General features: G+C 55.3%; 1 protein-coding gene across 1 annotated transcript in view; it reads left to right on the top strand.

The window, feature by feature from the left end:
* Window positions 1-324: 324 nt before the first annotated feature.
* Cortactin (cortactin) overlaps window positions 325-13,911 on the top strand; it is a gene marked incomplete in the record, with an annotated part of 37,201 nt that continues 23,614 nt past the window's right edge. The window contains 6 exon segments of the mRNA XM_037230500.1: window positions 325-590; window positions 2,729-2,839; window positions 4,468-4,643; window positions 6,179-6,289; window positions 7,642-7,752; window positions 8,319-8,400. Of these exon segments, the coding sequence (XP_037086395.1) occupies window positions 430-590; window positions 2,729-2,839; window positions 4,468-4,643; window positions 6,179-6,289; window positions 7,642-7,752; window positions 8,319-8,400 (752 nt within the window).

Here is a 13,911-nt window from a genome sequence, read left to right as displayed (position 1 = left end):
TCATCATTGAAATTCCAAGTGTTTCGAAGGAGATGCGAACATTAATGTCTGCAAACATTTGCGATTCAAACATTTCAATGAAAAATAATCAGCGATTTCCACCACCGGGAATGTGCATCTTAGCGCATAGGAACATGACCGCCTACCGCTTGGAATTAGCATGTGCCCCATCAGTTATCTCCGGTCGCCTTTGGCGATAAAAATATACAATAAAAAAGAAAAAGAGAACAAATAAACTTCCCGCTACAGCGGCGTACTTGACGCACCTGTTACATTCGAGTGCGTCAGATACCGGGCGTACTGGCGCCTTGCTGCCAGCTTGGGGTGTGACGGGTGTGACCCGGGGGGTGAATCAGGCATATACGCGTATTCATATATTTTAAAAGATTGCCGTTTGTCTCTAATCGTAGTCCGTGAGAGAAATTCACGATGTGGAGGGCTGCTGTGGGAAGAGACGTAAAGATCGAAGAGGCTGCCCCAGATGACGACTGGGAAACTGACCCAGATTTTGTCAATGATGTCAGTGAACAGGAACAAAGATGGGGAAGCAAAACCGTGGAGGGCTCAGGACGAACTGCCGGAAGTGTTGAGTAAGTTACCATTGACAGCTCCATTATTGTGTTTGGATGCATTATGATAGCTCTGCATGTACATTCTGCTTTGTTTTGAGACTCAGGTGGGTGTTATATTATTCTATAATTTTGGGCTCATATCATGGAGCTTATCTGTGTTTTTTTCTTGATATTTTAATGAGTAACACATAACTTATTTTTAAATGATGATGTTAGTCTGTGTGAGTGCATGTTGAGGAAGCCCATAGCCTCCATTGAGAGCATCCTTACATTTTGACTGTTGTGTTGTCTATAGACTCAGGCCTTTTGTCTGTGATGCACCTTAAAAACCACATACATATGACACAGTTCCATTATTAGTGATGCATTTGTAGCATGCTTATGTTACTGATATCATTAATCACTAGGCATGGAGTATTTTGATTTTGTCATGTCCCCCTATATGACCTCCATATTTGCACCATGGTGAAGATAGAATGCCTTGACTGTTTGTATGAGAGACAGCCTACAAGAAATGATTCACTGTTGGACAGCTACATGCCATTGCTCTGAACCTGTAGCATGCAGATACTTAGGCCACTCCTAGTTGCACCAAATTTTTTTATCAAATTACTAGATTTTGTTTAATTGTGACTCAAATATTTTTGTTTGACCTTTGAAATTGTTTTTAGCAGCATTACTTATTTTAAACATTGGCTCTCAATGATCTTCACATTTTGTTCTGAGCATATCAATAACTGGGCATTTTACCATAACTGTGTCATGTGTTTAGGAAAATTGGACCTGCGGTTATTTGTTAAAAAACGGGAAATACTTTGATTGCCAGCTTTGATGACAGAAAAGAAAGCCAAGTATTGGTATTTTTGGATTTATGATTTCTGTGTCATGTCATGGGGCTGATCTCAAGTTGTCCTGGAGATGCCACTCTGTACTCAATTTTTGCCAATTGTGGTAAAAATGTTTCATTCTGATAATCGACATGAAGCAACAAACAGTATATGCTCCTAAGATCACATCAAAGGCTGTGATGTCTGGATACTTTACAATGTTATGAAATGTTGCTATTTAAAGGAGTTAATACATCAAGTTTTCATACTTTGACTGCCTGAGGAAATTTATGTGTGGAATGACATTACATTTCTCAACAGTGCATCAAGGTCATTGAAATCAGCTAGATGGAGTATACAAATTTGTCATTGGCCTGTATATCATGATGACATTGAATGTGATGAAAGGCTAAAGTTGCACTACCATCTGTTGGAAGTGTTGACACATTCAGATGGACTGTTGATGCCTTATTGCTATTTTTAAGGATTTGTTGTATAGAAGGCAGCAGTCGCATCTTTTACAATATTTAGTTTATGGGAATGAGTGGTGAGGTCAAATTTGTGAGGACATTTGAGATAAAAGTGAGTTCAATTTGTTTCTTATTGGTAGGGTTGTTGTGGTCAAGGTTGTTGTGGAAAATTGGATCATGAGGTTACTGTCATGCCAACACCATTCATGCCAGATCTGATTTGGCTGAAAAAATTAATTGTTTTCAGGACAAGGTATTGCACAAAAGGTGTCTTTAGTGAGGATAGCTTTATTAAGGTGTTCACAATGCCCACTGCCATTGGTCCCACTTTCCAGCATCACCACCTGAAGCATCCACCATCATTTTTAACTTAGAAAATCAATGCCAATCATTGTGTGGAAATGTTGTGATGTCACATAGCTGACATAGTATCAATGTCATTGTTATCACCATGAAATAAGGATGAGAAAAAAGAGGAATCAGATTATAAGATAACCTAAAACATGGTTTCTAATTGAGACAGGTTAATCTAATTCAAATTAGAATCTAAAACATGTTTTAGCATGTGCTATGATTAGATGGCAATGTTTTATGCTGACAGTATTTCAACAGATTGATGGAACAGTTGATAATATGTGCTTGTATAGGTTAGGTCTGGAATATCACATGGTCTGCCAGCAAACTTGCCCTTGATTTAAGACAAAAATGAGGAACATTAATGTGTTTAGTTGTTTTGTTTTTGTTACCTGTATTTTTGAATGCCAGTGGATGCCCATTTGAATTGTAGTAATACAGTGCCATATTTGCTGGTACCATTCCTGGGATGTGTTTAGTAACATTTTATTAACGTACTTTTCAGCATGAAAAAGCTGCGTGAGGAAACTGAAAAAGCTGACCAGGAGATGAAAAAGCAGCAGGGGCCAAAGAGCTCCCACGGCTATGGAGGTCAATTCGGCGTTGAATCGGACAGGTGAGAAGCGGAGCTGTGACTGACCTACACTACACTGCAGACCTTTGTCAAACTATCAATGGAGTGGATAGGAAACAAAACTTAACATGGTCTGCATGAAATCAGTCTGCAGATAACACTGAGATCAGTATGAATTTTACACACTTTAGGCAGCATATTCTGCCTAATATCGAAATGATTTATAAATGAAATATAGCTGAACATTTCATTATAATACTTTCATATATGCGACAGAACATTCACATTCAGCATATTTGTAGACACCATGATCATTATTTTATTGTCAGAAAACACTGAAACTTGTGCTGAAAATTGCGCTCTTGTTTTTAAAAGGAAATATTACATTGTTTATCTAACTGATGGTTAACGCTGTCATTCCTATGACCGGGAGGATGTGATCAGCTGCTGAGGGTCGCTTGACACTGGGTTCGAATCCGGAAGTGAGGCGAACTTGACCACAAAGCCGGTGCACCACTGGCGTACGTGACCCTCATAAAACCCATGCTGAAAACAGCGACGCACAAGGATAAAGGTCGCTAAGCGGTGAGGAGATCTTATTTGAAATTTAGGAGGCAATAGGAAATGGCCCAATTTTCTATCCATGCAGCGGAAAGGTAATTTATGCGTAACAGTCCTTAAAGTTGGTTGATGTAAACACGCGGCAAAAAAGGAGCAACCCTGTGCTGACCGTCGACAATGATCTGTCCTTGATCCGATGACCTCCAAATTCGCGGCGCAATTAAACATTTGTGTGGGTATGTGCTGTTCGGCAAATATTCACCTAAACGTCTAATCACGATCAAGCGTCCCAGACATTTGAATATACAGACCCGGATATTTAACTTACAAAACGAGACCGAATGTTCAGCTCTAACGCGAAGCCCACTATTGCCGCGAAGACCGTGTGCGGTTTGCACGCATGACATCAATCGTCGAAGCCCCCTCGTGTTCGTCTGTCGGCCCGCTGCCGCCGTCTGAGCGGGGGTTGCCGAGCCTCCGCCATTGGCACGCCGCCCTCGTGTCCGTCTCTTGAGCTGTTGTCACCGAGCCTCCGTCACCCACGTCCCCGCCCTCGTGTCCGTCTCTTGAGCTGTTGTCACCGAGCCTCCGACCCACGTCCCCGCCCTCGTGTCTGTCTGTTGAGCTGTTGTCACCGAGCCTCCGCCACCCACGTCCCCGCCCTCGGTCCGTCTTCGGAGCTGTTGTCACCGAGCCTCCGTCACCCACGTCCCCGCCCTCGTGTCTGTCTATTGAGCTGTTGTCACCGAGCCTCCGCCACCCACGTCCCCGCCCTCGTGTCCGTCTCTTGAGCTGTTGTCACCGAGCCTCCGCCACCCACGTCCCCGCCCTCGCGTCCGTCTTTCGGCTGTTGTCACCGAGCCTCCGTCACCCACGTCCCCGCCCTCGTGTCTGTCTATTGAGCTGTTGTCACCGAGCCTCCGCCACCCACGTCCCCGCCCTCGTGTCCGTCTCTTGAGCTGTTGTCACCGAGCCTCCGCCACCCACGTCCCCGCCCTCGCGTCCGTCTTTCGGCCTGTTGTCACCGAGCCTCCGTCACCCACGTCCCCGCCCTCGTGTCCGTCTCTCAGCCTGTTGTCACCAAGCGTCCGTCACCCACGTCCCCGCAGAATGGATAAATCTGCCGTGGGCCACGACTACCTGGAGAAGGTGGACAAGCATGCGTCGCAAAAGGACTACTCGTCTGGCTTCGGCGGCAAGTTCGGCGTACAGAAGGATCGCCAGGACAAGTCCGCCGCCGGCTGGGATCACATCGAAAAGCTGCAGAAACACGAGAGCCAGAAAGGTATGCGTGGGACAGGGGCTAATTGGGGCTTGTCTGTATATGTATATAATGACCACGTTTGCGTTACACATGCCTTGTTTGCAGACGCCCTTGTTATTCGCATGCGGACTGATCGGCTCACTGCAGCCCATTATTTGCATGTTTCCTTGTATGCGGAGGCTACGTTTCGACATGACCGGGCCCGGCATCGACCCTGTCACCGGCGGCCCAGCAGGGCAGCTGCCGGTTCTGGTGCTCGCTCAGTAGCAGCGCAATTGGCTCCCGTGACTGAGGCGGCCGGCGCCCAGTGGCAGCGACGGCTGCCGGGCTATGCGGAGTTGTGCTTGGCGAGTTATCGAATCCACGTTAGGCAGATTTCTTGGAGGCCGTCGCGGACTGATGAAGGAAGGATGCGGGGGATGAGGTCTGGTCGCCAGAGTTCCAGGTTCTGTATACTCCTAGGGTGTGCCCCTGCCGTCACATTTCTACTGGTGTCCCTTTCATTGACCTGTGCCGACACCCTCGCGTCATCCCCCCCCCCCCCTCCGTCCCTCCCAGCCAGCCCACGAGAGGTTAGATATGAAACGGGGCTATGTGGAATGGTTACGTTACCGACCATAAGCCTGAATCATGTAGCGTGTCGAAAATGATGATGGTTTGAGGGGAGACACTGTGATAGCAGGAGGTATGTGCCGATATTGAAGTGTATTGCTTGTTACTGATGTAGGCTCTGAAACTATTGGCAAAAAGGATTTTCAGGTCGCGGTGCAGAAGCTTTACAAGACCGTTTACAGAAGTGCTGATTAGTAATATTTATCTATGAGATGTGAAAAACAAGTGATTTCTGTAACCGAGAACCACGGCTTTAATTCCACCCCGGCCATATCAAAATATGAACTGAAGTTTACCATCCAGTGATATGTAACGGATTTGAAAATGGCCGTGCTATGCTGTTTTGTTTTGTGGGAAGAAATGTATTGCTAAATGATGAATCAATAAGTGACTAGATGGCTTCAGGACTCCATGACATTGCAACATCAAATGAGGAAAGCAGTGTCATTTTCACATGCGATGCCACGCTGACTGTACCAGGGGGTTGCTCGCAGACAATCGACGTGCTATGTGCTATGTGATCATGTGGTGTTTTGGTGTGCGTCTATGACCGAAAGGTATCTTGATGGTTTAAAGCCGACTTGTATGGGTCATTTCGGTGGCTGGTGTGTGTGACCTGCTATTAGCACTAGCACGTCGTTGCCGGCGCCTCCTACCCCTTGCACGCAATCTCCTGGCTCCTCGCGCCGCCTCTTGCCTTCCCTGTTCCGTTTCCCAGCGTGGAGTGTGCCATCTCTGGTCTCCCCCGGTCCACTTCCCACACATCGGTGCCGTGTTGGGCGAAGCTGGCGCGTCAGACCAGCGCCGTGTCGTCATCCGATCCGGCTGGTCCTGCAGCCGTCCGTGGTGGGCCCAAAGGCCCCTGCGCTGTCCGGCCACACGCGAGGGCCGCGGCGGGACCCTGTGGGTCTCAGTCATGACCCTCTGACCACCCGCCCTCCCAGACTACAAGACAGGCTTCGGCGGGCAGTTCGGCGTACAGAAGGACCGCCAGGATAAGTCTGCCGCCGGCTGGGACCACGTCGAGAAGGTCGAGAAGCACCCGTCGCAGATCGGTAAAGAGACCCCTGCTGTCCGCCGATGACGGCTCGTGACGTCACGCCACTAACCGGGCTGGACACTCTGACACGTCTAACGTTCGATCGGCGTGCCTGACGTTATCCTTGCACCTCGTCTGCATTGGCGAGGGCACTTCACTGCTGTTCGCTCCGCCTGCGTTGTCGCCTCTGGCTGGGTTCCAGCCGCTCCTCGGGGCGGAGTTAACCGGCGGTGTTGACTTGCCGGTGTCTGATGTTTTCTGGGCGACGGCTTGGGATGTTTCCACTAACGGCTTACCGATGCTACGTTCTTCTTCCGTGCACCGCTCTCGGGTGTCGCTGCCTGCCGTGTGTAGTGCTTCCTCTAAACCGACGTGAGCGGGTAATCCGCACACCCAGGTAATTATCAGCTCGCGTGATAGGCTCTCTAATCCCGCGACGTTTGGCTGTGTGACTGCGGTGCAGCCTGAGAACCTCGCCGTCGACGTTCGGGGCTTGCGTGGGGCGCAGCTACGATACGTCGCCTTAACGCACTGTCATCGTCCGCTTGCACAAGCTATCGTGTCTGCGAGATCTTTCGAGGGCCTGAGCGATGACCCCCGAGTGCTGTCGTGTGCGCCGGATGGAGGCGCAGTGTGAGGTCATTGTGCGGGGCGGAGGACTTATCGTGTGACTTCAACCGCTTCGGTGACGGTGGACCTATCAGGCCTTGGCCCACCAGTGGGGCGGTATTCGATTACTTGTGCATGCAGCTGTCATACAGTATCGTGCTTCAGGGCCCTTACGTGTGCTTTTCCCGTCTGTCGTCTTGTCCTGGTCCTTCTCGAAGAGTCGAGCATGTGACTGCTCCGTGAAACGCTGCAGCATGCTGTGTGACAGCGGCGCGCTATGCTGCTACTCAACGGTGTTCCCTGTTGGGAGATGTGCGAGTTGCATTCTGGCGTGTGCCTAGCAGATTATGTTGCTTCCCACGTCGGGATGAGTTCTTCGTTACTGGCGCGTGCCATCCAGAGTCTTGCTTTCCACCCGCTGCACCCTTGTTTTCTTTGGATATGAATCAGTCGCATCGTCCAGGCCAAGGGTCGGCGATCGGAATACCGTGGTAATGAAAATACTGCTTGTAATGTGTGTGGGCTGGTACCTTTGGTTTGTGTCGAGTGAATCCTACCGAACGTCTGTGTGTTCGATTTTTTGTCACCAAGCGTTCTACAGAAAATATAAGGAACTGTGATGTTCATGTGGACGTCATGCCCTCCACGCCGCGGTCTCTTGGTCCCGCCGCGGCGTGATGTCAGTAAGCATTGCCTCCCGGGGCATGGCCTCCTTAGCCTGCCGCTGATGGCTGCCACTAACGCTGCCTCTTGCGCCAGACTACTCGTCTGGCTTCGGCGGCAAGTTCGGCGTGCAGAAGGACCGCCAGGACAAGTCCGCCGCCGGCTGGGATCACCTGGAGACGGTCGACAAACATGAGAGCCAGAAAGGTGGGCCGCGGGCGCTCGTGACCGCCGCCCAGCCTGTCGGGGGATCATGAGTGACGGGTGGTGGAATGGGGTGGGATAGGGAGGAGGCTGGCGATGTGTGGGATGGCGCTGCCCCCGTGGCAAACTCCTGTACTGGATAAAAATGAGCAGTGAGTTGTGACCCCGCGAACTGAGTGGGAGGCCGGCGCATGAAATCCTGAATGACAGGGTGGGGGGTAGGGGGAAGGAGGTAAAAGTCTTGTGCGAGATTGCGGGCCGTTGACGAACAGTGGCGCTGCATCTCTGTATGCACAAAGACAAGGTCGCCTTCTATGTAGGGGTAAGGTTAACTGCTAACAGAGCTTTCAAGTAAGTCGTAAAGGGCGTAACAACTGACGGCTCTTTGAGTGGTACATTTCAGATCTTTCGGCTGTGTTTTCGTAGGATTCTGTTTGTTTGCACTTTGTGCCGGACACGGGAAGCGAACCTCTTGAAGAAGTGGAGCAGAGAGCCCTGGAAATGTGCACTCTGGGGTGGATCGCCACGGCGTTTCTCTGTGTCATTGCCGTTTCCGTGACTGCCGACAGACTACAAGTCTGGCTTCGGCGGCAAGTTCGGCGTGCAGACGGACCGCCAGGACAAGTCCGCCGCCGGCTGGGATCACATCGAGAAGGTGGAGAAGCACGAGAGCCAGAAGGACTATGCCAAAGTAAGCTGAACGCCCCAGTGCCGTTCGTTGGAGGGGCTGCCTCAGGGTTTAGCGGCCGTACGGTTCAGCGGAGTCATGCCTTCACCACGGGCTGCTTCGGTGGTGTGTACTTCGCGCATGGCGTTGTGCAGCGATTGCACTTTTTATGCTTCGAATATATGTGGGTGTTTCGAAACGCGTAGGTCCGTTGGTAACGGATGTATTGTCAGCGGCCTTGGTTGCGGAGGCTCATCGGCTCACCGCGCACGCGCGTCTCCCTGTGGCGCGTCGGCGCTGACCGGCCCCCGTCGTCAGGGCTTTGGCGGCAAGTTCGGCGTCGAGACCGACCGGCAGGACAAGTCGGCGCACGGCTTCGGCGAGGACGCTGGCCAGCGCGTCGGCACCAACTACGAGCGGACCAAGCCCGACCAGGGTAAGTCAGGGGTGGGGTCAGGTAACAGGCCGCGGCCGGGGAGACTGGTGTGCTGACCTCAGAACTGGGCCGCTCCGCTGAGGCCGCTCTCAGCTGCCCAGGCGTGCTGCCGTCAACGTGTGGACGTATGGGGGACGACTGGCTGCAGTTCTAGGATCGTGTCTCCGAAATGCATCTTGCACACTGTTTCACCTGTGTCCGTGCGAGGCTTACATGGCCTCCCCCTCCTCTCTCCCCTGGTGCGCGTCAGCCGCTCCTCCTGACCGGTCGCTCTCCGTTAGAGGTGGGCGGCGCCGTCAAGGCTTCCAATCTGCGCGCGCGCTTCGAGAACATGGCGCGCCAGAGCGAGACGGAGGCGCAGCAGCGCGGCGAGGAGGAGCGCCGGCGCCGCCAGGAGCGCGACGAGCAGGAGAAGGCGCGCGCCGCCGAACAGGAGCGCTTGCGCCGCGACGAGTTGCGCAAGGCGGAGGCGCAGCGCGAAGCGCTGCTGCGCGAGGGTGAGGAGGCAGCGGCCGCTCAGCAGCGCCAGCGCGAGGAGACGCAGCAGGCGGCAGCGGCGCAGCAGCGCGAGGAGGCGGAGCGTGCCGAGCGCGAGCGTGCGGCTGAAACTGCGCGGCGTGGCGCCGAGGAGGAGGAGCGGCAGGCGGCCGAGCGCGAGCGGCTCCAGCACGAGGAGGAGGAGGGCCGCAAGGCGGAGATGCGCCGACTGGAGGAGGAGACGCGGCAGAAGCAAGAGGAGGCGCGGGTGAAGGAAGAGGAGACGCGGCTGAAGGAGGAGGCGGCGCGCCGTCGCGCCGAACAAGAGCGCGTGCAGGCGGAGGAGCGCAAGCGCCAACAGGAGGAGGAGGAAGCGCGCAAGAAGCGCGAACAGGACGAGCGCATGAAGCAGGAGTCGCTGCAGCAGCTGGAGGAGGCGCAGCGCAAGGCCGAAGAGGAGCTGCAGAGGATGCGTGACATGGAGCAAGCGCAGGTAAACTCACGTCTGGCGCATCAGATGGGTTTCTCCTTTGGACGAAACATCCACTGCTTCAGGACGGTAGCAAACTAGATGTCAGACCCGCTTGGTGAACGCTTTTAGTGTAGCTGTAGTCATGTGTTATAATTCGGTCAAGTCAGTGACGTCCTTCGTCGTTTCCTGCTCCCCTCCCGCGATACGCCGGCGTCGCCGTCGATCGAGGCGTTCGCACTCCTCCATTGTCGGCTGGACAGCATCCGGGGGCGGTGGCGGGCCTCGCCCGTGCTCAGCCCCCACCTCGGTGTGGTTGTCTGGCGCCCCTCACACGGACGGCCGCGTGGCCGGGATGTGTGGCGACCTTACTGACGCGTGCCCCACCTGCAGGACGCTGGCGGTATCGTGCAGACGGGCGTCTCGGCTCGCGCCCTATACGACTACAGGCCGGTGAGTGGCGGGCGGTGGTGCCGCAGATGGCGGCGGGGGGGCTGTCCGATCCACGCGGGTGGGGGTGCCTGTCCGGCCAGGGCGCTATGACGGCGGTGTGTGCGCTGTCCGAGCCACGCGGGTGCGGGTGCCTGCCGGCCACGGGCGCTGTGACGGCGGTGTGTCGCTGTCCGGTCACGCGGGTGTGGGTGCCTGTCCGGCCACGGGCGACGTATGACGGCGGTGTGTGCCGCTGTCCGAGCCGCGGGTGTGGGGTGCTGTGGCCAACACGGCGCCTGTGCCGGCGGTGTGTGTGCCGCTGTCCGATCCACGCGGGTGTGGGTGCTGTCCGGCACGGGCGACGTATGAGGGCGGGGGTGCTGTCGTTCCACCCGCGGGTGTGGGGTGCCGTCCGGCCACGGGACGACGTATGAACGGCGTTGTGTGTGCCGCTGTCCGATCCACGCTGGTGTGGGGTGCCGTCCGGCCACGGGCGCGACGTATGACGGCGGTGTGTGCTGCGTCCGAGACCCGGGGGTGGGGTGCCTGTCCGGCCACGGGCGACGTATGACGGCGCGTGTGTGCCGCTGTCCGATCCACGCTGGTGCGGGTGCCTGTCCGGCCACGGGCCCGCCATGTGACGGCGTTGTGTGTGCCGTGTGTCCGATCCACGCGGGTGCGGTGCCTGTCCGGCCACGGCCGCCTGTGACGGCGGTGTGTGCCGCTGTCCGGTCCACGCGGGTGCGGGGTGCCGCCCAGTCAGATGTGCGCACCCGCCAGGACGACGTGCCGCGCGAGGCCGCTCGTTATACAAGAGGATGCTCATGCGAAACCGTTCGCTGTTGCAGGTGGCGGTGTGCCGTACTCTGTGCAGGTGGCGCGTGATGGACTCTGTGCGTGGACGCAGTGAGGCGGAGCGGGGCTCTGGCGTCCTCAGACAGCCGTGATGTGTGTTTCAGCCGACGATGAGCTGACCTTCGACCCGGATGACATTATCACAAACATCGATAAGGTCAGTGCGTTCGTCGGCCATCCATACTTAAGCGATTTTCCGGTGCGTGTGAGGTAGTTCCGAGAAATGGATGCTTGGTGGCTTGGCAGAGTTGACTTCAGAGGCACTGCCTTGAGGTAATGTCTTGTCATATATGGTCTAAGCTCCACTTGAAGTCAGAGCTGTGGAACTATCCCCAAACTATGGAAGAGCAAGGGCTCGAAGCGTGAGCGAGCCGGCACACCTTACAAATGCCCTTATATTATGTCCAGCTGTCGGAAGATTCCTGTCAAGCTGAATACCAACAACTACCAGTGTGGCTACTAAATGGACCGAGGTTTCATGAAACAAATCGTACCCACGTGGAAGGATCCATTATACACTACGTGGCGGCGTTATCGGAAACTTGTTTTTCAGATGACGACGGTTGGTGGCGCGGCGAGTGCCGCGGTGCTTATGGCCTCTTCCCGGCCAACTACGTGACTTCTGTAAGTGATCTTTGCTCATGGGATGCCGCCGATTGATGATGAGCCCGCGAGGAGCCCGTTTCTGCCTCGGTGGGGACTCGGACAAGCAGCGCCGACGAATTGTCAGCGGCGGCGGCGCACGGACGACCCCCTGTGGGAGTGGGGCCGTGGTCTGAGCAGGCGGCATATTTCATACGTGTATCTGCGCCTCACGGCTGGCGCGAACTTGTATTGCCTTGTACGCTAGCGGGCAGTTCGGTAGGCTGGTGTAGCTGCCGTGTACATGTAACGCCGGCGGAGCCGTGTATTTCACTGGCATGGAATAAGCGTCGCTGAAGCCTAAACGTTAACTTGCTGGCCGGATCTCGTGTGCTTGTTGGGTGGCTCGAGTAGAACGACCGCCTTTTAAGTACCTACGCGAACGTCTGGTACAAAAATGTATGTTTTTTTCTTCGTGGCAATGCGTGTGGCCAAGCCCAATGTCGTCATCGCACTGCTCTCCCCCCCCCCCCCCTTCGCTTCCATCGCATGGGGGAGGGTTGAGTTTTGATCGCCCCGCGCAGAGGTCTTGTGACTAGTTTACCGCGATCCGGCGGTGTACGACATGGATGGGATGTGGAAAATGAACAAATGTAATTTTGTGATCGCTGATTTAGTGAGATTGATGTCAACGTCGCGCTGTATGATTATCTTGCCGAAGTGGTGTGATCAGGTGGTAAACGATTGCAAGTTCGCGCGACGCTGTGGCTTGCCTTTTTCCAGCCAGATAGGCATTTACAAGTCCATGTGACTGAAAGTGATTCGCTGATTGCTTTGTGGTCTCCCCCCCCCCCCCCCCTCTCCACAGTCGTCCAGGTCTGCCGGCACTCTCCCACGCTCGCGCTCCCTCGCGAGTGCCAAGCAGCCAGCCGAGGGCGCGGGTGGGAGGGCGGCGGACGCCACCGCATTGGTCCTCGTCGTGACGGTCCGGTGCGAGATGCCGTGGTGCAACGCTCGCGTGCCGGTGCGGGATAACCCGGCATTGCTCCTTGTGCCGTGTGGGATGCCCCGCCACCGCTCTGCATGCTGTCGCGGGATGCCCCGGCATTGCTCGCGTGCCGTCGCGGGATCCCGGCATTGCTCCGCGTGCGTCGCGGGATGCCCGGCATTGCTCCGCGTGCCGTCGCGGGATGCCCCGGCATTGCTCCGCGTGGATGCGTCGATGGATCAGTCGCGGCAATGTGTATCCAAAAGGGCCGGCGGGACGTCGGGCGCGAGCGGGGGCCTTTTATAATCGTTGTTTTATGACGCATCGTTTATTTAATAAATAAATCCTGGCCTGGCACAGGCAAGATATCGTGTCGTTTGTTTTCGACAATATTTGAAATCGAATGCCGCGTCTGCTGTCCGCTGTCTGGAGCTCCGGACAACATGCCCCGGAAACACAAGAGCTGGAAACAGCCGCAATATTGCCTGCATATATTGGCAGCCCATGAGTAGTTCGCCTGGGCCGGATCACACCGGGATTTATGGCTACTTCCCCGCACATCGGCGCCCTAAAGCCCAAATCATCATCAGTAGCGGGCACTCTGCTGTGGTAACATTGCGGGGACATCGCCCTCGACGCATGCGTCCGTCGCGGGCGATCACTACTGGGTGCGTTGGGACAGGCACCCAGTCACCAAGAGGCGCTACCGTTCCCGAGCACTTGTCCGCGATAGCTCCATGACTCCCAGATCTGCTGTCGGAGGTACGTCCGGCTTTGCACCAGCTGGTCACTGGCGGCCCCTGACTATGGCACCAGGCCTCTCAGCGCACGATACGCATACACATCACATATTGCACCACCCTGGTGGCCAGTCCGGCCGGCCACACGTCAACAGCGCATCCGGCAGCCAGCACGCTGGAGCGCCGGCCGCGTCCGGCGGAGCGCGTCACCGAAGACCCCTCGGAAGCCGCCGTCGAGCGTCGGCACTCCCGGGAGAGCTCAAGCCGCGTCGTCTGGGCTCTGCCGTCTGCGGTCCCGCAGGACGTTCTTGATGAAGAACTCGCCGGCCTTGTAGGAGCTGCGCACCAGGGGTCCGCTGGCCACGTACAGGAAGCCGAGCCGCTCGCCGGCCTCGCGTAGCTGGTCGAACCGCGCGGGTGTCACGTACTCGACCACCTTGAGGTGCCGCTTGGTTGGCTGCATGTACTGGCCGAGAGTGAGGCAGTCCACGCCCACCGCCCGCAGGTCTGTCGGAC

Source organism: Pollicipes pollicipes, unplaced genomic scaffold (genome assembly GCF_011947565.3).
Source record: "Pollicipes pollicipes isolate AB1234 unplaced genomic scaffold, Ppol_2.1 Scaffold_6686;HRSCAF=7923_pilon_pilon_pilon, whole genome shotgun sequence".
Classification (NCBI taxonomy): Eukaryota; Metazoa; Arthropoda; class Thecostraca; order Pollicipedomorpha; family Pollicipedidae; genus Pollicipes; species Pollicipes pollicipes.
This window is presented reverse-complemented; position numbering and strand designations above follow the sequence as displayed.